The sequence below is a fragment of the Lagenorhynchus albirostris genome, chromosome 1 (assembly GCF_949774975.1).
Source record: "Lagenorhynchus albirostris chromosome 1, mLagAlb1.1, whole genome shotgun sequence".
In the NCBI taxonomy this organism is placed as follows: domain Eukaryota; kingdom Metazoa; phylum Chordata; class Mammalia; order Artiodactyla; family Delphinidae; genus Lagenorhynchus; species Lagenorhynchus albirostris.
In genome coordinates, this window is record NC_083095.1 from 67071923 (window position 1) to 67095956 (window position 24034).

The following is a 24034-nucleotide window of genomic DNA, read 5'->3' on the forward strand; positions in this document are numbered from 1 at the left end:
GCACACTCCCCTTAGTAACATGAGAGTTGAGAATCATTACTTTAGACAGACCTTTCATTTTCAAGCTAAAGACAAAATATGCATTTCATACCTTGAAAGAACCTCAAAAATCAGTAAAACCAACCTTCTAAATAAAAATATAAACTAAAGACCAAAAAGTGAAATATTTTGCCCAAGGTAACATACCTAGGTAGTAGTAGCTCTAAGCCTAGAATCCAGGTTTCTGAACTCCTTGTCCAGTCCTCGTTTCATTATTTCATATTGACTTTGTAGTTATGGACCCTCTTAGCTCTGCTCCCTCCTAGCTATGTGGCCTTAGGGACGTCCCATAACCTCCTCCAGCCTCAGTTATCGTGTTTGTAAAACATGAGGATTACACAAGATGCCACCTATAAATGCACTTGTCCTCGGCACTTAATACCCACTCAGTAAATTGTAATTGTTTTTATTTTCTTAACATGTAACTTAAACATAGAATTGTATTTATCTCCATATTGATTTTCATAGTCATAATTATATAAGACTCTTAAAAGAGAGGACATGACTGACTTTTCTGATAGAAACTTTGTTTTCTATCTGGGTTAAACATGTATTAGAGAAAACAGCACTTACTGGAAAAGAATTTTACCTTTATCATTCAGCAACTTTTCCCCAGGAATATTACTCTTTATATTTGAAGAACAATTGCCAATACCAATTACTGAAAAATACCCACTACTTTGCAAGTTGATCTAAGTTTCTACTCTCCATTTAAATATAACAACACTGGGACTTCCCTGGTGGCGCACTGGTTAAGAATCCGCCTGCTAATGCAGGGGACATGGGTTCGAGCGTTGGTCCAAGAAGATCCCACATGCCACGGAGCAGCTAAGCCCGTGCGTCACAACTACTGAGCCTGTGCTGTAGAGCCTGCAAGCCACAACTACTGAGCCTGCATGCCACAACTACTGAAGCCCGCACGCCTAGAGCCTGTGCACTGCAACAAGAGAAGCCACTGCAATGAGAAGCTCATGCACCGCGATGAAGAGTAGCCCCCGCTCACCACAACTAGACAGAAAGCCCGTGCATAGCAACGAAGACAAAACATAGCCTAAATAAATAAATAAAAACAATACTGCCATTTTTTCTTCTTGAATCATAGTAGAAAATTTCCATTAATACCCTTTTAAAATTTCTTCTTTAACTGATACGTGAATTCATTTATTAAGTAAAGTTTATTGAGAAATAAAAAGCAAGACTAACTACTAATTCATTGTGAATTAGATCTGATCAAATTTGGTAGTCTTTTCTTTTACTAGACTGAGAAGGTTACATACAAAGAAGAATAGAGACTGTTCTCAGATCTTTTTTTTAGGTACATTCAGAGCAACTGAGAAAATCAGAAGTAACAATTACAGGTCTTATTCATGTTACTCATAATACTTAAGCTATAAAATGATTTTTTTTATACAAAAATTAAATTCAAAAATTGCTATCACTAGCAATTTTGTGTTAGCAAAACTTGTGTTAATTTTGTATCTTAATATTTTGATTAGTAAAGCTTTTATTCTAAATTTATTATTGTATTTTAAAGTATGCCCTGTAGTAAGAAAATTGGGGCTTCCCTGGTGGCACAGTGGTTGAGAATCCACCTGCCAATGCAGGGGACATAGGTTTAAGCCCTGGTCCTGGAAGATCCCACATGCTGTGGAGCAACTAGGCCCGTGTGCTACAACTACTGAGCCTGTGCTCTAGAGCCCGCAAGCCACAACTATTGAGCCCTCGTGCTACAACTACTGAAGCCCACGCACCTAGAGCCTGTGCTCCACAACAAGAGAAGCCATCACAATGAGAAGCCCGCGCACCACAGGGAAGAGTAGCCCCCGCTTGCAATAACTAGAGAAAGGCTGCGGGCAGCAACGAAGACCCAACGCAGCCAAAAATAAATAAATAAAGTAAATAAATTTACTAAAAAAAGATGCTTTTGCTTTCCTATTAACAACTTTATGATCAGGTTTCTTTTCTACATAGAACTTAGTTAGCATGAAGTGTTTTCATGTTAACTGAAATTCCCTGAGTATTCAGAATACATTTAATCATTAGGAAGGAATCTTACTGCAAAGGGTTTTCTTCTAACTGCATGCTATTTAACTTCCATTCTGAACCTGGCGTTAGCTACACTCGCAATTCTGACTACTCACAGTTTTAAAACTTGGCTTCCAAGAGTAAGAAATCTATAATTAACTTGTGATGAGGTAAACCATTAACTTGGTCCCTTGCTGGACACCTGTTCATGTGAATGTAATCCAGATCACTCCTTTCACACTCATGTCTACTTGTTCTGGTTTCGTTACTGAGGCTTAATGAAAGATTCCAAAGGAAAACCTAATTACACAAATGTGCATTTTGAAATTATTGTATTTTTTATATCTTTACATCTTGAGTTGACTGTTTTTAAAATCTTACCTCAACTCATATTTTAAGTTGGAAAATGAAGTATTTATGGCATATTTTTTAAAGCTGAAGCTAAGCCAGTTTGAATGATAGCTCTATTAACATTTACATTTTAATGCTTAGCTGACTGTTGTCAAAGTCATCCTAGTATTTATCTTTTGGTTTTGTCATGACCAGTCTGTCATTTGTTTTTTGTGCAGGAGATCTTGTTGGATAATTCTGTGTTGGTAGGTCCCTGACCCTCGATTCCTAACTTTTTTTGAGGTTTGCAGTGCTGTTTCTTTGTGTTGTGTTTTTTTTTTTTTTGGTTGTAGATGTTCTTGTTTTCCTCTGCATCTCTTTGTTTAAGCTAACCATTAATGCAAAGTCCAGTGTGTATAGCATGTTACATGGTGTTTATTTAATACCCATGTAAACAAATCCTCCCTAACCTTCTCCAGCTGGTGCACTCACTCCTTGCACTTAATTTTGCATCATTTTGATTTAATGTATTCATTTCAGAAAGGAATTGTAATTACAGTTTGATTTAATTTCTGTATTTTGCTTGCTTGATTTGTTTGCCTTAATCCACTCTATTCCTCTTCCCAATATAAATGCTGGAGAATGACATGGAAATATTAAGCGTCCCATTTTGTTTTGTGTGACGGCCTTTTAATATTTTTTCTACCAAACAAGTAAAGAATACTTTTGAGCATGCTTTTTCTAAAAGATTGTTTGACCAGCCTGAATAAACGCTGCACCTGCCTTGTATTATGTGCTTGTAAAACTCCAGTTAAAGTAACTAATAGATTTATTAACTTTTCTTTAAAATTGTCTTGAGTGCTGTTTTGTCATTGTTGTTAAATATAGCCGTAATCTTGGGCATGAATTAACCTAATCGTTTACATTTTAACTTCTCTGTTATCCTGTATACTAGTTTCTAACAGCAGAGTTCTTAAACATGACTAGAATGACATGACCTTGAGGCTTTGTGAATGGCATTCCTGTCTTTCCACTTCTGAGTTCATGATATAGCTTGAGGGTATTAGAACATATTTATAAAGCAGTTCTCATCTGTATGTTTCACTGCTAATATATTCACAAACTTTTCTTGCCTTTTATCTTCTGATAAAATTAAGGATTTAGCTCTCTTTGCATGTATCATATATCACAAACCAGCTGCCACTACGTACTCTTTTCCTCAGAATTTTGCCTCTGGTCTTTTCAACAGACTCACCTACTTCAGTCCTGTCTTTGACACATAAACCAGATCTAAAGGCACATATATGAATTATGCCATTATTTCTAAAATTTTGCTCAGAAAAATCACTATTATAAGAACATTTATTGTCATAAGCCACACCAAACTGGTCGTTATTTTCATAGTTAGGACAAAATAAATTTCAAAATCTCTAGGCTTTATTCTACTTATGAAATCATTAACAATTGGTATCCAGAAACCTTTGACTTGTTTTAATTGCTCATTTAAGGTATATCACCAATTGTATCATTTACCCTAGGTAGACACAACCTATTGAGATTTACATGGTTTAAATACTTCTCAGTAAAAATATGTATTGAGCCTATCATTCTGAGCAGAAATATTCTCTATTGCTAAGACATTTACATATCTATGTACATATATGTATATTCATATATAAGTAGATATACATGTATAAAATTTGCTATCTATAATGTTGTTTCTAGAGAGCATTTTCGGTGAATATGTTTTCTGAGTAAGACTCTTTCTGCCTTTATTTGAAAATGCGTTTACTTACTATGTATGGCATCTGAATAAACTACTACTGATAGACGCTGCATTAATAATAACTAACATTTATCGAGTGCTTACTATTTGCCAGGTACTGTGCTAAGCACTTTTGCATGTTTCTTTGTGTTGACTTCACAACAGCCCTGTGAGATGGGGGTAGTGTTTAGTGTTATCTCCATATAACAAATGAGGAAACTGAGACACAGAGAGGTTAAATAGTTTGCCCAAGGTCACACAGCTAGTAAGTCATGGATCTAGGACTCAGACAGTTTGACTCCAGAGCCTCCATTTTAACCAGTATGCTACAGTGCTTATATGGATTTGTATAAACTTCTACTTAGAGATTCATAAAACATTATAATATAGTTCCATGAGCACATATATATAAGCTGCAAATAAATTCTTTCTCCATTGTATCTCTTTTGTCTCTCAAAACTGTTTTACTCATATAAATTTTATGTCTTCTAACATTGTCAGGAGGCTTTTGCTTGGATTTGTTTATGAATATTGCCTAATAAATACATGTATTACTCCTTAAGCTGTTTCTAAGTTGTATAATAAAAAATATGTGCTAGGATAGTTGAAGTTTCTGTGTATTTAGTAAATTGTGTCCAGCCCATCACTGGGCTGGAGACAATCAGGAGGGGTCCAGTGAATATCTGTTAGATGTATTGAATGCCACCAAGAATTTCAGCTCTTTTACTTCCCAAATGGTGTTTTTCAGGTGAATCTTTGTAGTCCCTATTTGTTACTGAGACGAGCAGTACTGGCTTGTTTACGTCAGCTTGTTCAGAGAGAAGCAGCTGAAGTTTCAGAACACGCTGTTATGCTTGCTAAGGATAGCAGAGAAGAGTTGACTCCAGGTAGTTCTTTTTATCAGTATTATCTCCAGCTCAGATGACTGTTTTAATCTTAAATCTTCCATATAAACATGAGTTTTTAGAACGAAATTTAAAAGTTAGTATATAATGTCTTAAACCTGCTACAAGTGATAATTGCTAACAATGATTATCATTCCACCCAGTGATGTTCCTGGTTTAGATAATGGTTCTCCATCTTAGGCCCCCTACAGCAGCGACATCCACCTCACCTTGGAACTTGTTAGAAATGCAGATTATTGGACCCCATCCTAAATCTGCTAAACCAGAAATCTGGCAGTAGAGCCCAGCAATCTCTTACTTATTTTTCTACAATAATGATAATGGTACTGAAGTTTGAGAGCCATTGGTTTCAAACAAGTTTTTTTACAATAATGGATTGAAACTGGATTTAGCGCTGAAGTCATTTTATCATATATGCCTGTCTTCCCCCTAAATCTCATTCAATAAAATTTCTCATAGATGAATATGCTTCAAGTTAAAGGATTTTTATACCCTTTCTATATTTTAGAGCTGAATTAAAGGATTTCTTGGCCAGTAAGATTTGTTTTAAGTATGTCTCTTCATTTAAAAATTATGTGAATAACTCAAACATGCATGCAAATTCAAACAGCCTATAAAAATAGTAATGATAATATCTTACACTTTAAAAGTATATAGTTTCCCAAGTGCTGTCACACTTTTAGGTCTCAGACTTCATAAACCTTTCCAATATCTAAAGCTCTCAGATCTATAATGTATTTTACTGTCATGCTGTGCTCTTTAAATTAGTTTTATTATTATATTAAAACCTTTGCTCTGACTTGAGCTTATCAGCATTGCTGAACTGTTATAGTCATCAGACAGGTTGCAGAACATGGTTAATGTGTGGTATCCTCCCCAAAGTGACCTTTAACTTATATTCACCACTGGAATTATCTGTATTTGTTGCTTTAGGATTTTATTATGTAACTGTACTGGTACATAATTATTGAATTAGCTGTGTGATTAAAATTATAGTAAAGGGGCTTCCCTGGTGGCGCAGTGGTTAAGAACCCGCCTGCCCTGGTCTGGGAAGATCCCACATGCTGCAGAGCAGCTAAGCCCATGAGCCACAACTACTGAGCCTGCGTGCCACAGTTACTGAGGCCCGCGTGCAGAGAGCCTGTGCGCCGCAGCAAGAGAAGCCACTGCAACTAGAGAAAGCCCATGCTCAGCAATGAAGACCCAACACAGCCAAAAATAAAAGAAAAATTTACAGTAAAGAACTCATATTCCTTCTTAAAAGTTTTGTAATTTTTCAAACCCATGGAAAAGTTGAAAGAAATGTGCAGTGAACACATAGATTCACCTACTATCTTTACGATACTCATTTTATATATCTCTCAGTATATATACACACACACACAAACCTTGTGCCAAACCATCTGAAAGCAGGTTGCAGGCATCATGATGGTTCACCCCTAAATACTTATTTGCATTTTTCAAGGACATTCTCCTACATGACCACATGTTATTTCCATACCTAGTAAAATCAACATTAATGTAGTAGCTTCATAGAATGTACAGTCCTCGCACAAATTTCCCATTATAGTCCTTTATAATACTCTTTCCTACCCCTCTCACCCCCATCCAAATTTATGATCCAGTCATGACTCACACATTACATTGGGCTGTTCTGACTCCTAATCAGAAACATTCCTACCTCCTCCTTCTGATCTTTAAAAGATAACTCCTCTTTTAAAATAGTAGCATAATCTTTAGAACTAAATGCTTTCATAATTGCCAAATGAGTTAAATCTTCAAGAGAAAATGTATACGTTCTTTTGACATTTTCAGAATTAGAGGAAATAGACACTAGATCAAGGTTTTTATTTCTTTTTTGAGATGATTTATTACTTTGCAGTGAGAATATTGTGTAGTAATTTATATTAATTCAGTAGTCTTCTTTAGATCCACTGTAGTTTAGTTGCAGTAATTAAACACTGTTCTCCATACAATAGTTGTTTTCTGTCTGAGTTTTACTCTCATGTTAATAAATGTAAAGCTTTTGTACCAGAATAAGTAAAACTTAATTATGATTATTTATTTGAATTAACTTTAAAGAAAAGATAAAATAATCATACCAAGAAACATTGTATAAATTTTCATAAGTATTGGGGGTTTTTTAATATAAGTATTAGAAAGTATTTTTTTATAAAGTATTAGAAAGTATTTTTATAAGTATTAGAATGCTAATTGGGTTTAAATGTTTATCTAATTTAAGGAAAACATATTAGTTAACTCTTAATATTTATCTCTCAATGACATTGCATAAAAAATAACTTTGCAGTGTTGTGAATAATTACCAAACTTGAATTGTGAACTAAAATAGACCTCAGTAGGTTGAGGTGCAATATTTGGACTAGTTCTTTAGAATATATTTGCATGTAATATTTTAATAACTACTGAATGTGTGTGCTTCTCATATGGCAGTTTTGTTTTCTGTATTACTTAGATCATCGATTTTCTTCTTGTCAGATGCTAACATCAGAGAAGTAGGCCTTGAAGGGGCCTTATTGACCTTACTTGACAAAGAGACAGATGGGAGATTATGCCATGATATCAAAGAGACATTAAACCATATGCTCACATCTATGGCAGTGGATAAACTCTCCTTTTGGTTAAAGCTTTGTAAAGATGTACTTGCTGCATCAGCTGGTAAGTATTGGCGATTACCAGCCAACATAATAAAATTAAAAGTAAGAGCATTATCTAAAATTGGTTGCTAGTGACAGTTTATCAATCTGGATATTTGGGTTATAATGGCTTGTTGTTTTTTTTAATGGAGATTCTAGTCCAACACTTAAAAGCCTACTTTTTTTTTCCTTATAATTGTCTTATATGACTTTCCTGTGAAAAACAAACTCAAAATTAGAATTGTTATTTATGCTATAAAAGGGATAACCTAACTTACAGCAGCCCCATCATTTATTTTCATACATATGAGAAATATTTGAGGTGTTGCCTCAAATCAACTTAATAGAAAACTCACCAAGAGTTATGACATTTTGAGCAAGCCAGTTTCTCTACTCTTAATAATGTTAATTTAAATATATTAATAGTGTTGTTTCTCTAATGTCTTTGTTAGTACAAGATAATTATTAGTGAGAAAGTGTGTTAGAGTCTTTAAACTTTATATCCTGGACTAAGAAAATAAATGAGGAAGAAAGAGGATAGAAACCAATTCTGTTCCAGGTATTGTACATATTTTATATGATTTAATCCTTTAACCATCCTATGAGTAGGCAGTATTATTCCATTTTACACGAGAGAAAACAAGACTTGGAAATGTTAAGTAATTTTCCCAAAGACACACACAGATGTATTCAAACCTTAGCCTACATGACTTTAAAATCTTAACTTTTCATAATATTTCAGTAGCTCTCAACTCAGTTACTTAAGCCTTATCATTTAATGTCACTTTGGTCTCTGAGTTAAGTTATGTGAAAGGAAGAAAGGTACCATAAAATTTTGGGCATTTTAAAAAATATTCTTCTCTGTCTACTTCTGTTCTTCTTGGTACTCTTCCAGTGATTTATACCTGCTCTTTCAACCATTATGCTCTACATGTTTTCCTTCTTCAATGTTCTCCTCTATCCCCACTACTTAAGAACTTAGAAGGACTTCTTCAAAATAAAAAAATATATGTGCATAGATAGGTTGATTATACTTTTCTGGTATCTTACCTATCTTTTTAAAAATTTTTAATAGCTCAATTTTATTTCACCATTTATTCTTTATCCTTTGTAGTTTGCCTCTATCCCTTTTTATTAGGAAAACCCACATTTCAGTCTCTGTTTGCTTCTCAGTTTTAAGACAGGAGTTCGCCTTAACTTTATTTGTAACATCATTGCTATCTATTGTATCACACTCAAAAAATGTTGACATACAAGATAATTTAAGGAAAACAAGTTGGTTTGTTTTATAGCATAAGTTCCAATTTAAGTCGAGTTAACAGTTAATAAGTTAGCAGTTAGTATAATATTAAGGGGAAATAATTTACTACTTAATGGCTCTGGCCATCAGGACAATTTGAGACTGTAATTACAGCAGTGGGTCTGTACTGAAAAAAACATTTTTGGACATTTTTAGTGGGTTCAGGAACCTTCTTAAATTCATTCAAGGCCCCAGTGTTAAAACAACATCTCTAGTTCTATCCACCACACTCCCTACTAGGGAATTCTGAGCTTCCTTAAGCATATCCATCTACATACAGGGGATTGATAATTATTCTAGTATCGTTCAGTTTTCACTTTAAATATAATTTAACAACTTTGTCATTTTTTAAGAATAGTTCTTTTTAGCATTTCTTTAGATACCACTGTTACTAGTAGTCATTTTGATCAACAGTAATTCTAGTCTGTACTTGAAGTCATTGTGTCCCTTTATAAATATATCTTCCAACTGATTGTGATTATGTGTATTCTCCCTTGATAAAAGATTTTACAACTGTAACTTGTGTGGATACAATGCAAGAAGAGGAAGGAGATAAAGGGGATGATGCTTCAGTTCTGACCATCAGAAATGATGGCAGACCTCATCCTTTTACCAATCCGCGATGGGCTACAAGAGTCTTTGCTGCTGAATGTGTCTGCAGGATAATTAACCAGTGTGAGAATGCACACAGTGCACATTTTGACATCGCTTTAGCACAAGAAATGAAAAAAAGGGATTCAAGAAGTAAGTGGCATAATAATGAAAAGACCAAATGATATACATTGAAATGCTGTCTGCCTATAGTATATTTTTAATGTTCAAATACATTTTTAATGATTAAACTTCTTAAATTCGCATTCACTTTTGTTTAGTGGACATATGTGATATATTAAGTTTATAGAGAATAGTCATGTTCTTGGAAAGTAGTATGTACATTAGCTAGTTGCCAAATTTTATTTTCTAAATTTTATTTTCTGAATTGTAACTTAGAGCAGTTTTGCTCATAGATTATTTTGGTTTCAAGGATATTACCTAGAAAATATTTAAGTCTATCTCAATGTAAAGTAAACCGAGTTGTAAGACCATTTTGACCTTTTATTGTTCAGTTTTATTATTTTTACCTAAATGCGTGTGGGTTATGGTTTAATGTCTAATTTTTTAAAATCACTTAAGCACATATGTTCAAAGACTCAATGCTCATGTCTCAGTGCCTTGGAAATATTCTTTACCTGACAAAAGAATCATAAGGCAAGATGTTGTTATGGTCAGTCTGAGAGTATGAATTAAGTATTTCTATTTTAATTGTTTTTCAAGCAAGCATTTATTGAGTCTCTTATTTGTGATGAGCACTATTCTGATATACGTGCTTACTGACTCCTGTGCTCCCAATTAAAACTGTAATTGGCACTTACTAAGATGAGTTGGTTTCTTCAGTGTGACCTATAACTAGTACACTTCTTTGAATTAGTCTCACATATTTTTTAGGTAAAGGTTAGTTGTACCTGTAAACATTTTATTGTTGGAACAGTGTTAAATGATTGTCTTATGTCTCTCCCCAGTAGAATTATTATACCAAAGAATATGTTGTAGGCGTGAAAGGAATTATCATTTATAATTTCAAAGCTAGAAATATTTTTATGCTCCCATCATTTGTGTGTGTGGCAGGACATGCAAAAAAGTAAGGTAATGTAGTCCATATAAAGAACCACATAAAACTTTTTTTAAAGGGACATTAAGTCTTTTAGCCTCAACTTGATGTAAAGAGGATGATTAAATTACTGCCTAATTCATCAAAACCCAGTCTCCTAAGTACCTTCTAATGTACTTTTATCAGAAAGTCTGAACAAAATTTTTATTGAAGGTACTATTAGTACTCTTTTAAAGGATGCTAATTCTGCCTTTGTTTTTGAATAGCTGCATAATTACTTGCTTTGGGATAGTTGTTTGTATGTGAGTATTTGCACTGGTGCAGTAAAGCCAGTTTAAAGTCTGTATTTAACAAACAGTAAAATGTAAATCAAATCAGAAGTACTTAAAAGAAAGTCTAGGTTATGAAATTAAAAGGAGGAAAAATTATCACTTAACATAAATCTTAGTTCCAGCGTATTCTTTTTCTTAGTATTTTTTTTAATATTGCAGATGACTTTTTGGTGCTACATCTTGCTGACTTAATTCGCATGGCTTTTATGGCTGCCACAGATCACAGTGATCAGCTCCGTCTTTCTGGCCTTGAAACACTGTTAGTTGTTATTCGGCGATTTGCAACTATTCCAGAACCAGAGTTTCCAGGTCATGTGATTCTGGAACAGTATCAAGCCAATGTAAGCTCTTTCTACTAGAGAATTTTATTATTATTAAAAGTCTGTGAAACTAATTGGCATGTCACCTTTTAATACGTAAATGAGTATGTATCTCTGCTAATATATCACCAGTATAATCAGTATATGTTTAAAGAAGAAATCTTCATGTAAAAGCAAAATAATACATAAAACAGGTCTTTTATAACACTAAAGGTTAATTTTCATAATTAAAACCTTTTTGGTAATTTTGGGGGAATAAAGGGCTTTTTAAAAAAATTAACATTCATTTACTAAGTTAATCTTTAACAATAACCCTGTGGAATAGGCATCGTTCTTTTTTTTTAAATTTTATTTATTTTTGGCTGCGTTGGGTCTTCATTGCTGTGCGCGGGCTTTCTCTGGTTGTTGCGAGCGGGGGCTACTCTTCGTTGCAGTGCACAGGCTTCTCATTGCAGTGGCTTCTCTTGTCGCGGAGCACGGGCTCTAGGCACGCGGGCTTCAGTAGTTGCAGCACGCTGGCCCTAGAGCGCACAGGCTTCATTAGTTGTGGCGCATGGGCTCTAGAGCACAGGCTCAGTAGTTGTGGCGCACAGGCTTAGTTGCTCCACGGCATGTGGGATCTTCCCGGACCGGGGCACGAACCCGTGTCCCCTGCATCGGCAGGCGGACTCTCAACCACTGCGCCACCAGGGAAGCCCTCTGTAAGCTTTTTAACTGGTGTTTTTTTGACTGGTGCATTAAGCAGCCTAGGAGGAACAAGGAAGATAACAAAATCATCACATATTGTATCACACACATCACATGTAATCCTTCAGTAGCATTCATCCAAGGATACCTCTCATGATTCAAAGGCAGCTTCTGATGGCTGGCAGTTAGGGAATCCAGAGCAGTTCACCAGTTGGTTAGCAGGCTTCATCACATCTTCCCAGCAGGTAATGCCAATGTGTTTAGGGAAAGAGCAAAAGGAAGGGACAGGAGTTAGATACAACTAATCACATTAGACTAAAATATTATAATTCAACTTACTTAAAGGGAGCTCTGTTATATATATATTTTTATTATTAATTAATTTATTCGTATGTTTATTTTTGGCTGTGTTGGGTCTTTGTTTCTGTGCGAGGGCTTTCTCTAGTTGCGGCAAGCGGGGGCCACTCTTCATCGCGGTGCGCGGGCCTCTCACCATCGTGGCCTCTCTTGTTGCGGAGCACAGGCTCCGGACGCGCAGGCTCAGCGGCCATGGCTCACGGGCCCAGTTGCTCCGCAGCATGTGGGATCCTCCCAGACCAGGGCTCGAACCCATGTCCCCTGCACTGGCAGGCAGATTCTCAACCACTGCGCTGCCAGGGAAGCCCCTGTTATATTTGTAATGCTCTTAAAATTGCAAGTGATAGAAATAAAATTACCACTCACTTAAGAGAAAAGGAAAATTGTTTTCAGGAACCGTAGTTGGCTCTGCTTTCTTCTGCACTGGCTTTATTCTCAAGTTTGCCCTCTCCAAGTGGTATCAAGATGGCTCTCTTAGCATCCAGAGTCTTTTAAAGAGAGAGCTTCTTTCTTAGTACTCCTAGCAAATGTCCTCAGGAGAGCTTTCATTATCCCAGTGTGGGTCCCTGGAGCCAGACAGTGCTCACAACTCCATAGCAACAACATGGGCTGAGAGTTGTGGAGAGAGAAAGTTCCCCAAAGGAAAACTTGGATGCACTTAGCTAAAAACGGGAAGATATGCTGGGCAGGCAAAAACAAAAGATGTTCATAATACATATGATAAATAACTAATTTAAAAAAAAACTAATTTTAAAATAACATTAAAATGAGAAAAAGTTTGTGCTATCTTACTTTTTGATGCTTGAATGAGCCTGTAATGTCTTGCCAGGTAGGAGCGGCACTTAGACCAGCCTTCACCTCAGAGACGCCACCTGATGTCACTGCCAAAGCATGTCAGGTAAATGGTTAAAAAGATAAATTTTAAGAAAAGCCCTCTCTTAGGAAGCAGCTCTCCAGTTAGTATTTGATACCAACGTTCTACGTTATAGTTGTCTAACCATTAATCTCAGTTGCTCCTTTTCCTTTACTTTTTAAGTTTAGAGAACTTTTTCTTTCTTACAACTGCATGGTAATCCAATATATGGGTATGTCACCAGCTCCTTAGTGATGGAAATATGGGTTTTTTCGTCTTTTGCTATTATGGATACTGCTGCAGTGAAAGACCTTCTTTCTGCATAGGTCATTTCACTGGGTCTAAGCATATCTGTGAGATAAATTCCCTAAAATTGAATTGCTGGGTTCAAGAGTATATTACAGGAGTTTACCAATTTAAACTCCTACCAGCACTGTATGTAAGTGCCTATTTCCCCAAAGTCTCAGCAGCATTGTGAGTTGTCAAACTTAGATTTTTGTGTATATGATGGAGTAAAAAGGGTATCTCAGGATAGTTTAGATTTGTATTTCAAGTGAGGTTGAGCTTTTTTTCATATATCTGAGAGCCATATAATATACAGTTTTAAATAGTTGCTTTTCTTGGTGTGGTTGTCAGACATTCAATATCCAGACCTGAATGGCCTGAAATAATTAAAAGCAGAACTGATGTGAATTAAATTAATTATAGTTTTACTCAGTATTTTAAAATTTCTAAATTCATTTGTATTTAGGAAATGTTTGAGAGCCTTCAAATATTCATAGAAGTGTGTTAACTGTTGTCTTGAGTCTAATTTATCATCGTTTTTATTATATGTGTTCTCGCTGTAAGCCACTTGAAATCTTTTGTGAAATGAGATGCACACTAAATAAATATAAAAGAAAAATAAATTTTCTGTAGTAAAAGAGAAATATGGTGACACCCAGGAAAACCTTTATAGATAACCTCTGATAATTGAGTAAACTTTTTGAATTGGAGAATTATTAATGATGTTTTGTTTTTAAAATTAAAAGTATCTTCAAAAGAATCAAAATTTTCATTGAGGTTTAAATGGTAATTTATCTTTCAAGAAAGATAAAATAATTAACCATGCAATTAATCGCTGTTTTTAAAATAATAATAAGATGAAATAGTCAAGATTGGAGATATAATTCAGATGTTAATCCAAACATTTATGAAAGTGATGCCTTTCATGGCTTAATTTCACTGTGTTAATAACATCTGAAACTCTGATTTATATACTTATTAGCACAGTTTCCTTTCTTCAACCTTAAGACTTCATTCCCTTTTGAAATGCTGGCTTTGACTATCATTATCTCCAGTATCCCTTGGGGTTTCTTGATAGCAAGATGATTTCAATGACCAGATTCCTGAGATACGGGTGAGTTTTGCTGAACTCACAAAGGGGGTGTTTATAATTTTTATAATTTTTAAATATAACCTTTGATTTTCTTAAAAAACTAGGTTTGCAGTGCCTGGATAGCAAGTGGAGTTGTAAGTGACCTTAATGATCTCCGAAGAGTTCATCAGTTGCTTGTTGCGTCATTAACAAAAATTCAGGTTGGAAAAGAAGCTCTAAGTCACTTATATAATGAAAGTGCTTCTACCATGGAGATCTTAGCTGTGCTAAAAGCCTGGGCAGAGGTTAGTACTTCTAGAATTTTGGAAGTTGTTAATAAACATCTTAGGCCATAAACTGAAGTTAGCTATTTAAAACACAAATAAGTCTATGTTTAAGGTTGACACAAGACTTTCAATATGAGGTGTGTTTATATGCTAATTGCTATTTTGGCCAAGGATTCTAAAGTGCCCTCTGTTGTCTGTTATCTGCTGCTTTAAGCAGGGGCAGTCATGAGAGACATTAATAATAGCCAATGGAAATCAACTTTTATTGAAACCTGAATTATTGGAAATGTGGGTTTGCTCATATATTCTGTCAACTCTATAACACATATGTTAATATTTTTTAGTGCTCTTTCATAAAGTGACTTGAATATTAAGTTGGTTTATTTCCTAAGATTAGAGAAATCTTAGAGGGAAGTGCTTACCTCTTCTTTATTTACTTCTCTAATCAGGAAGAAAGCTATATAATTTTTAAATTTACCATGGAAATGTTTACACAGAATAGTACAGTGAACTCATATATACCCGTCATCCAGCTTCAGCAGTTACCCGACTTGGCCAGTCTTGGTTCATATATCACTTTAATGAAGTATATAGTCTCAGATTGCAACTGAGAGAATTAACCAACATATAAGAAAGGGTTCCCTTCAGTGGGGCTAATTAAAATCAGAAGATTGTAAAGTGTCTATTTTTGTCATTATTTAGTGTTGACAAATCTCAAGAAGTAGTTCTGCCTAGATTTAATAAGTTGGATCTAATGATCTTTAACAGTCAACTCTAAATGCTTTAAACATATGCTTTTAATAGAGCAAACAGAGATTCTGTAATTTCTGTAACCTATTTTATAAATTACTCTGTGCTTATATAGTGTTCTTTGTAATAATCTGAAACTCTGTACTCTTGCTTAAGCCATTACTTTCTCCTGTTCTCTCCTTAGTGAAAGTAATGACTAGCCAACAAGTTCCATGTAATTGAGGTCCATAATTATCTGAAATCCTTGGAGCCAGATATATTTGGGATTTAAAATTTGGATGCATATTTCATGTATTCATCTAGGATGTCTGGGACAATACCATAGAATCTGTAATCAAACACTTAAATATATCTGTGTGAAATGTTTGAATATTCACATTGTATAAATAGCTTCACATAAATTTTTTTGTGTTTTGCCACCAGATTGATTTGCCGACAAACTTAGATTTTGCAGAGCTTTTTGAATTTTGGAGTTATGGATAAAGAGATAGTACACATTATGTACAATGTTGAATACTTTAACATTCTGTAGTCCATGTTAAATCTATATAGTTAAACTTTTTATAGTAATTTAGTGGTAACATTGAAAGAAGACATTCAGCTTATTTCAATTCAGAGATGGCTGCCTGTAGCCATATTTTGAAATGGATTACAAGGCCATGTCTAGGCTTAGTAAAAAAGAGTGCCATGATCATTTAATTATAGCTGTCATGGTTGTAAACTGCAAGGTGGCAGCATATTTGTCAAATGTTTATTATCCCTAATATATCTCACTGAAGATAATGCTTTTGGATCTTTCTACCCTAGTTTTGTGTGTGTGGTTACATATGTATACCTTCTTGGTATCACAATGCATTTTAAGTCCAGGAGGCAGGCTCAAGGTAAGTCTGCCTCTTCAGCAAGATAAAAATATTGTAACATCTTTTCAGTGGGTACGAGATTTTCCTATTTATAAAGTAACCTTTATACAGGTCTACATAATTGCTGTAGAAAGACATAAAAACCACAAACAACCTTTGAAGACTACCTGTTCAGAAGAGAGTGTCGGAAATGGGTCGATTTCATCAGACGGGCTGCTTGACTTAGTCCACGCAGATCTTGGCACATTAAGTAGGCTCTGGCTTGCTGCGCTTCAGGATTTTGCTCTCCTAACTTTGCCTTCAGAATTTGCCTCCCAGCTTCCTGTTGAAGGTAAGGGGGGAAAATATTTACATAATCCCTAGAATGACAGTCAATAACATGTATTTTCAAAATTTCTCCGTTAGCAGGTAATGTTTATCTGAAACATTTTCCCAGAATAATTTTCATTCATAGAATAAGCACGGGAGAGTTGCTTCAGGGTGGAGACCCTGAAGTTGAATCTCTAAGTCATAAGGCATGCTCGTCTTACCTCACAAGACACTGCCAAATCGTTCTCCAAAGTGGTTACAACAATGTATGTGCAACATACATTGCATACAAACAACATACATTACAAACAGCAACATGCTTCTGTTTTTCTACATCTTCCCATCATTATATGTTATCATTGTTAATAATTTTTGTCAATCTGATGAGTATGAAAGAGTTTCATTAGTTTATTTCCTAGATTGGGAATCTTTTTTCATTGGTTTATGGGACGTTTAAGTTTCTTTTTCCATAAATCACCTAGTCATAATCTTTGCCCATTTTCTCCTATTTGACATTTTCTTACTGACTTATTAATCCTTTACATATGTTTAATACTATTCCTTTGTGATTCCATATCTTGCAGGTATCTTCTCTCAGCCTGTAGTTTGCTCTTTCATCTTTTTAAAAGTAATATAATCAGTTGTTTATGGTTTTTGTATAGTGCCTGATACTTCTTTGTAACTTAAGGTCATAAAGAAATATAAGCTTTACAGTTTTGCTTTTTACATTTTGGACTTTAGTCCAGCTAGAATTTATATTATGTGTGTGGAATGCGGATAGGGATCAAATTTTATTTTTTAATTTAAAAAAATTTTTAAATTAATTTTTATTGGAGTATAGTTGCTTTACAATGTTGTGTTAGTTTCTGCTGTACAGCAAAGTGAATCAGTTATACATATACATATATCTACTCTTTTTTAGATTCCCTTAGGGGTCTAATTTTATAGTCAGTTATTAATATTGCATTTTATGGATTGGATATTTGGTAGCTGCTTTTAATTTTCATGTTATTCCAAAATGGCTATTATTTTTTTTTACTCTTTGCTATGAATTTTAGGGTCAGCCTATCAAGTTCTGTTAGAATTTTAATTGGAATTATACACAAAGAGATATGTGGAGTGTTTATTGTACTTTGTACCTTTCAATAGCATTAAAAATGGAAACAAAATGGAAATAAACTGATTTATTGACATAATTTATCAGCAAATGTTAATGACACATAAATCATCAAAACGTAGTGTTGGGGGGAAAGCAAGTTTAAAAAGGATACACACAGTATGAGGCTTTTAAGGAAACTCACACAAGAAATAACAGCATCTATTATTTATGAATACAAACGTCTAGAGTGAAAGTGTAAGACCATAATGAGAGTGATTCACAGTGACTTGAGGAAAGTGGTTACAAAAGGAGGGGCAAGAATTAGTGGTGTACAAAGTTTTAGGAGTTTTTTGTTTGTTTTTTAAGAAAGAGATTTAAGAAAGACAAAACGTTAATCTTGGAGATAGGTAAATAGGTATCTGTTTTATACATGCATACACATACTCTGGTTTCTTTTCAGATCGTATAAGTTTTTCACCTTCTAAACACGCATATACACATCACATATTTGTTTTAAAATATTTTGTGATTAAAAATAAAAAGTGGGGCTTCCCTGGTGGCGCACTGGTTGAGAGTCCGCCTGCCGATGCAGGGGACACAGGTTCGTGCCCCGGTCCGGGAAGATCCCACATGCCGCTGAGCGGCTAGGCCCGAGAGCCATGGCTGCTGAGCCTGTGCGTCCGGAGCCTGTGCTCCACAACGGGAGAGGCCACAACAGTGAGAGGCCCGCGTACCGCAAAAAATAATAATAATAAAATAAAAAGTTAAGAATTAGCCTGCAAATTTTCTTATAAAGTTGTAAGGATACATCAGCTCTGTGACCCAACAGTTGTATGCTTAGGAGAAATAAAATCATTGATAACAAAATATTGATAATGTAGCAGCATGGATGAATCTCTGAAAACATCGTTAAACAAAGCTTAGTCACAGGGACCTCCCCTGGTGATCCAGTGGTTAAGACTTCGCCTTCCAATGCAGGGGGTGCAGGTTTGATCCCTGGTTGGGGAGCTAAGATCCCACATGCATAGTAGCCAAAAAAACCTGAAACATGATACAGAAGCAGTATTATAACAAATTCAATAAAAACTTTTTTTAAACTTATTTATTTTTATTTATTTATTTGGCTGTGTTGCGTCTTGGTTGCTGCGTGCGGGCTTTCTCGAGTTGCGGCGAGCAGGGGCTACTCTTCCTTGCGGTGTGTGGGTTTCTCATTGCAATGGCTTCTCTTGTTTCGGAGCATGGGCTCTAGGCGTGCAGGCTTCAGTAGTTGTGGCAAACAGGCTCAGTAGTTGTGGCGCTTGGGCTTAGTTGCTCCACGGCATGTGAGATCTTCCTGGACCAGGGCTCGAACCCGTGTCCCCTGCATTGGCAGGCGGATTCTTAACCACCACACCACCAGGGAAGTCCCGAAAAAAAGCTTTTAAAATGGCCAACATCAAAAAAAAGGGGTTTCCCTGGTGGCACAGTGGTTAAGAATCCACTAATGCAGGGGGTACAGGTTCGAGCCCCGGTCCGGGAAGATCCCACATGCCGCAGAGCAACTAAGCCCGTGTGCCGCAACTACTGAGCCTGCGTTCTAGAGCCTGCGAGCCACAACTACTGAGCCCGCGTGCCTAGAGCCCATGCTCCGCAGCAAGAGAAGCCACCGCAGTGAGAAGCCCACGCACTGCAACGAAGAGTAGCCCCCACTCACTGCAACTAGAGAAAGCCTGTGCACAGCAATGAAGACCCAACGCAGCCAAAAATAAATAAATAAATAAAATAAATTTATTTTTTAAAAAAACCTCAGTCACAAACAAGTGCATACTGGATATTTTTCCATTTCGGTGAAGTCCAAGCACAGGCAAAACGTCTGTGGTGATAAAAGTCAAAAAGTAGTTGCCGGGCTTCTCTGGTGGCACAGTGGTTAAGAATCTGCCTGCCAGTGCAGGGGACGCGTGTTTGAGCCCTGGTCCAGGAAGATCCCACATGCTGAGGAGCAACTAATAAGCCTGTGTGCCACAACTACTGAGCCTGTGCTCTAGAACCCGCGAGCCACAACTGCTGAGCCCTCGTGCCACAACTACTGAAGTCCGTGCGCCTAGAGCCCGTGCTCTGCAGCAAGAGAATCCACGGCAATGAGAAGCCCACACACTGCAATGAAGAGTAGCCCAAGCTCGCCACAACTAGAGAAACCCTGCGCAGCAACAAAGACCCAACACAGCCAAAAAATAATAATAAAATAAATGGATAAATTAAAAAAAAAAAAGTAGTTGCCTTGAGGTGTAGGGGACTGACTGGAAAGGGTCACAAAGGAAATTTTGGGATGATGGAAATGGTCTATATCTTGTAACAGATAAAAGGGAAAATGTAGTGTGAGCTAATCTCTTCGTTTATTCCTCCTGAAACTGTTTGCTTTCCCTTTTTTGTAGGTGGTGCTTTCTACACAGCAGAGACTAGTGAAAACGCAAAATCGCATTATTACAATTCCTGGGCGTTTATCCTCCATGCTACAGCACTGTGGCTTACAAGCACAGGCTTTGTTGTTGCTGACCCAGATGAGGGAGCACCTAATCTCTCAAGGCCTGTAACACCAACTTCCATGTGTCAGGGGTCATCATCTGGGGCTCCAGTGAAGTCCCCTGAGGATGTCTACACTGAGAGATTCCATCTTATTTTAGGTCAGTAAAAGACCTTACTAGCTTCTGACCCTACAGAGTTTTTCTTGAATTGTGCCCCCTGCCTATCAGCTCTTGGCGGCTATTACTTCATTCTTTATTAGGCATTAGTGATAGCCTTGATGGATACAAGTGAGTAAGCTTGTATACATCTTATAAAATTGCAAATTTCATTATATTAAGTCTAGAATGCCATTACAGGCTGGCTTTAGCATCGAGTTGAATGTATGTAAAATTTGCAAAAGAAGCCTGGTTCTTTCCACGTGCTTTTTTTTTTTTTTGCGGTACGTGGGCCTCTCACTGTTGTGGCCTCTCCCGTTGCGGAGCACAGGCTCCAGACGTGCAGGCTCCGGACGCACAAGCTCAGCGGCCATGGCTCACGGGCCTAGCTGCTCCGCGGCATATGGGATCTTCCCGGATTGGGGCACGAACCCATGTGCCCTGCATCGGCAGGCGGACTCTCAGCCACTGCGCCACCACGGAAGCCCTGGAACTTCATTTTTAAAGTGAAGTATCTTTCTAGGTACAGTGAGTTTCTAGAATAAATATTTTTCATACTTACCTTGTTCTGAGGAAACAAGTTATTAGATCATTACCTATAAATAAGTTATTGATTTAAGTGACATGTGAGAGTTATAAAGGCAAGTGATTAAATTAAGTAAGGTTTATGGTTCATAGAGCTTCTGTTATTCCTTACCAGGCCAAACATGACCGGATTTCTTATTTCCTTGGGTATGTTAAAATTTTGTTTTCGCTTGCCTTGAGATGAGAGCTTTCTAAAAACAAACATTTAGGCCTTCCCTGGTGGTCCAGTGGCTAAGACTCCGTGCTCCCAATGCAGGGGGGTGCTCCCAATGCAGGGGGCCCGGGTCCGGTCCCTAGTTTGGTCAGGGAACTAGGTCCCACGTGCCGCAACTAAGTGCATGCTGCAACGAAGATCCTGCATGAGGCATTGAAGACCCAGGGCAGCCAAATAAATATTTCTTTTAAATAAAAAAATTTTTAAAGATAAAAATGAACTTTTATATAATGAAGATTGGCAGGGCATAAGCTATGCAGTACAGTATCTCAGTTCAAATTCTTGGTGTGCCCCATTGTAATGGACCTTTAGCAAACTATTTAATCTCTGTGTGCTTAAAAGGAGTGGTAATAGGGCTTCCCTGGTGGCACAGTGGTTGAGAGTCCACCTGCCGATGCAGGGGACACGGGTTCGTGCCCTGGTCCGGGAAGATCCCACATGCCGCTGAGCCTGTGCATCTGGAGCCTGTGCTCCGCAACGGGAGAGGCCACAACAGTGAGGCCCGCGTACCACTAAAAAAAGAAAAAAAAAAAAAGGAAAAAAAGGAGTGGTAATAATAGTACCTACTTTCTCAGATAGTGTGAGAGTGAAATGATATACTTAAAGTGCAATGCCTGATACATGGTAATCACTCAATAAATTTTAGTCAAAATAAAGTTATGAAACTCTACATGTTAAATTCTCTGGTGCAATTTTATTGCAATTTTTGCAGTAGTGAGCAAGCCTAATTGAGATGATTATTTATGTATATGTTGATAAAAACAAACTATTAAGAGATTGCCTTTTCACTTGTTTAGTCTTAAATTCATTGTGGTTTATTTGCATTACCTTTTTGTTAAGTTTATTTGTATACCTTATCAAAATAGAAAATTATTTAACTTCATAAAGTAAGAATCTCAAAGAAGCCTCATTCTCTTTTTCTGCTTTCTACAGGAATCAGTGTGGAATTTCTGTGTTCCTTACGTTCAGATGCAACCATGGAAAGCATTACTGCTTGTTTACATGCGTTACAGGCCCTTCTAGATGTTCCTTGGCCCAGATCTAAAATTGGCAGTGATCAGGTGATTTCTTGTTTTTTGTTTGGCTTCTGTACATGTCAAGGAACAGGAACAGAAACATGTCCAGGTTACTACAGTGAATAGGGAGTAAACACGGAGAAATATAAAGGAGACTAAAAAACTGCACAGCTAGGCCTCAGAACTGAAATGGCATCAGCAACTGTGCTGACCCAGGAGCAGTCATGCCTCTTTCTGTCTCTGCTTCTGTCGCACTTATTTCTGCTGCCACCAGCCAACCACTCCGTGTAGCAGCTCCTCATGTGAACTTTCTGCAATGATGGGAAGGTTCTATATCATACTGTCTTTGTCTCTTTCCGCTTCAGTGCAACCTGCTTTTCGTATATACCTGTATCTTATACTCCATTTCCCTGAGAGAGTTTCTTCTTGGTTCACGTAGTTATTGTCAGTTACATAGTATTCCTCTTGGCTGAGTTCTCTATCCAAGTCTTTTTAAGAGACGACTGGCTAGTCTCTAGGTGGAGTCAGACACTATTATCAGACCCAGTTGTGACCATGGTTAAAAGATCACTGTACACAGCTGATTCACTTTGTGATACAGCAGAAACTAACACACCATTGTAAAGCAATTATACTCCAATAGAGATGTTAAAAAAAAAAGATCACTGTACAAAGAATGGCACTTCCTTTAACTGCTTTCCCAGGAGCAGCTCTGTATTGGGCAGGCACCCTTAGCATCAGGTACTACCAGTATATTGAATTGTATATTAAATTGACTCTTGGATGTTAAGAAAAATGGATGGTATGATTTCTTTTCTATACAGTTATTTAACTTATTACTACTATCGTTTATTAGGTTTAAAGTATTAATCAGGCTCCTGCCTGACTTGGATTGTACTTGAATAAATTTTAAACTTTTTCTGCTTGTTTATTCTGTATGTTAAAACAAGTATCATAGGGGCTTCCCTGGTGGCGCAGTGGTTGGAAGTCTTCCTGCTAATGCAGGGGATGTGGGTTCAAGCCCTGGTCTGGGAGGATCCCACATGCCGCGGAGCGACTGGGCCCGTGAGCCACAACTACTGAGCCTGCGCGTCTGGAGCCTGTGCTCTGCAACGGGAGAGGCCGCGATAGTGAGAGGCCCGCGCACCGCGATGAAGAGTGGCCCCCGCTTGCCACAACTAGAGAAAGCCCTCGCACAGAAACGAAGACCCAACACGGCAAAAATAAATTAATTAATAAACTCCTACCCCCAACATCTTTAAAAAAAAAAAGTATCATAATGACAGTTTTACTATTATTTTCAAAGATGAAAGAAAGCCACCAGAGTAACCAATAGAAAAGAAAAGGGGAAAATGAAATAGTATTTGTCCAGTGTATTTTATCCTTTAGAGAGATATTCATTCTGTGCTTAATAACTTATCCACTTTTAATGTCATACTTCGCCATCATTCTTTATTAGTACTAGAAAACTTAAATATAAATCTAGGAATCTACATGGCAGTCCGTATATACTTTTAGCCACATTTTTCATCTTGTTTTAGAAATCTCGTTTGTTTTCCCACTTTAGGACCTGTGTGAAAATGATCTTTTGTCATAGTGCCATCTCCCACAGGATTGGACAAAAACCAACCTGGAGTTGGTTTAAAGTGGAGCAAGTGTTACATAACTTCATTGCCCTAACACCT

The 24034-nt window shown here is 36.8% G+C and overlaps 1 protein-coding gene and 1 long non-coding RNA gene across 9 annotated transcripts in view; one reads left to right on the plus strand and one right to left on the minus strand.

The window, feature by feature from the left end:
* The window catches only part of HEATR5A (HEAT repeat containing 5A), a 112442-nt gene that overhangs the window by 76656 nt on the left and 11752 nt on the right, over positions 1 to 24034 (plus strand). The window contains exons 22-30 of the mRNA XM_060144100.1: positions 4908 to 5046; positions 7561 to 7740; positions 9523 to 9762; positions 11158 to 11339; positions 13192 to 13260; positions 14698 to 14877; positions 16581 to 16800; positions 20289 to 20537; positions 22267 to 22394. Of these exons, the coding sequence (XP_060000083.1) occupies positions 4908 to 5046; positions 7561 to 7740; positions 9523 to 9762; positions 11158 to 11339; positions 13192 to 13260; positions 14698 to 14877; positions 16581 to 16800; positions 20289 to 20537; positions 22267 to 22394 (1587 nt within the window). The remainder of the gene's footprint in view (positions 1 to 4907; positions 5047 to 7560; positions 7741 to 9522; positions 9763 to 11157; positions 11340 to 13191; positions 13261 to 14697; positions 14878 to 16580; positions 16801 to 20288; positions 20538 to 22266; positions 22395 to 24034) is intronic.
* LOC132517253 (uncharacterized) overlaps positions 9973 to 24034 on the minus strand; it is a 74821-nt gene continuing 60759 nt past the window's right edge. For 3 of the 8 annotated variants that reach the window (XR_009539648.1, XR_009539650.1, XR_009539649.1), the window contains 5 exons: positions 16637 to 16791; positions 13155 to 13243; positions 12499 to 13043; positions 12154 to 12239; positions 9975 to 12064 (listed from right to left, as the gene is read on the minus strand). This is a non-coding gene — a long non-coding RNA (uncharacterized LOC132517253). Of the gene's footprint in view, positions 12065 to 12153; positions 12240 to 12498; positions 13044 to 13154; positions 13244 to 16636; positions 16792 to 18811; positions 18919 to 24034 lie in introns of all 8 variants that reach the window. The other 5 variants (XR_009539653.1, XR_009539655.1, XR_009539654.1 and 2 more) reach the window with 4 other exon arrangements.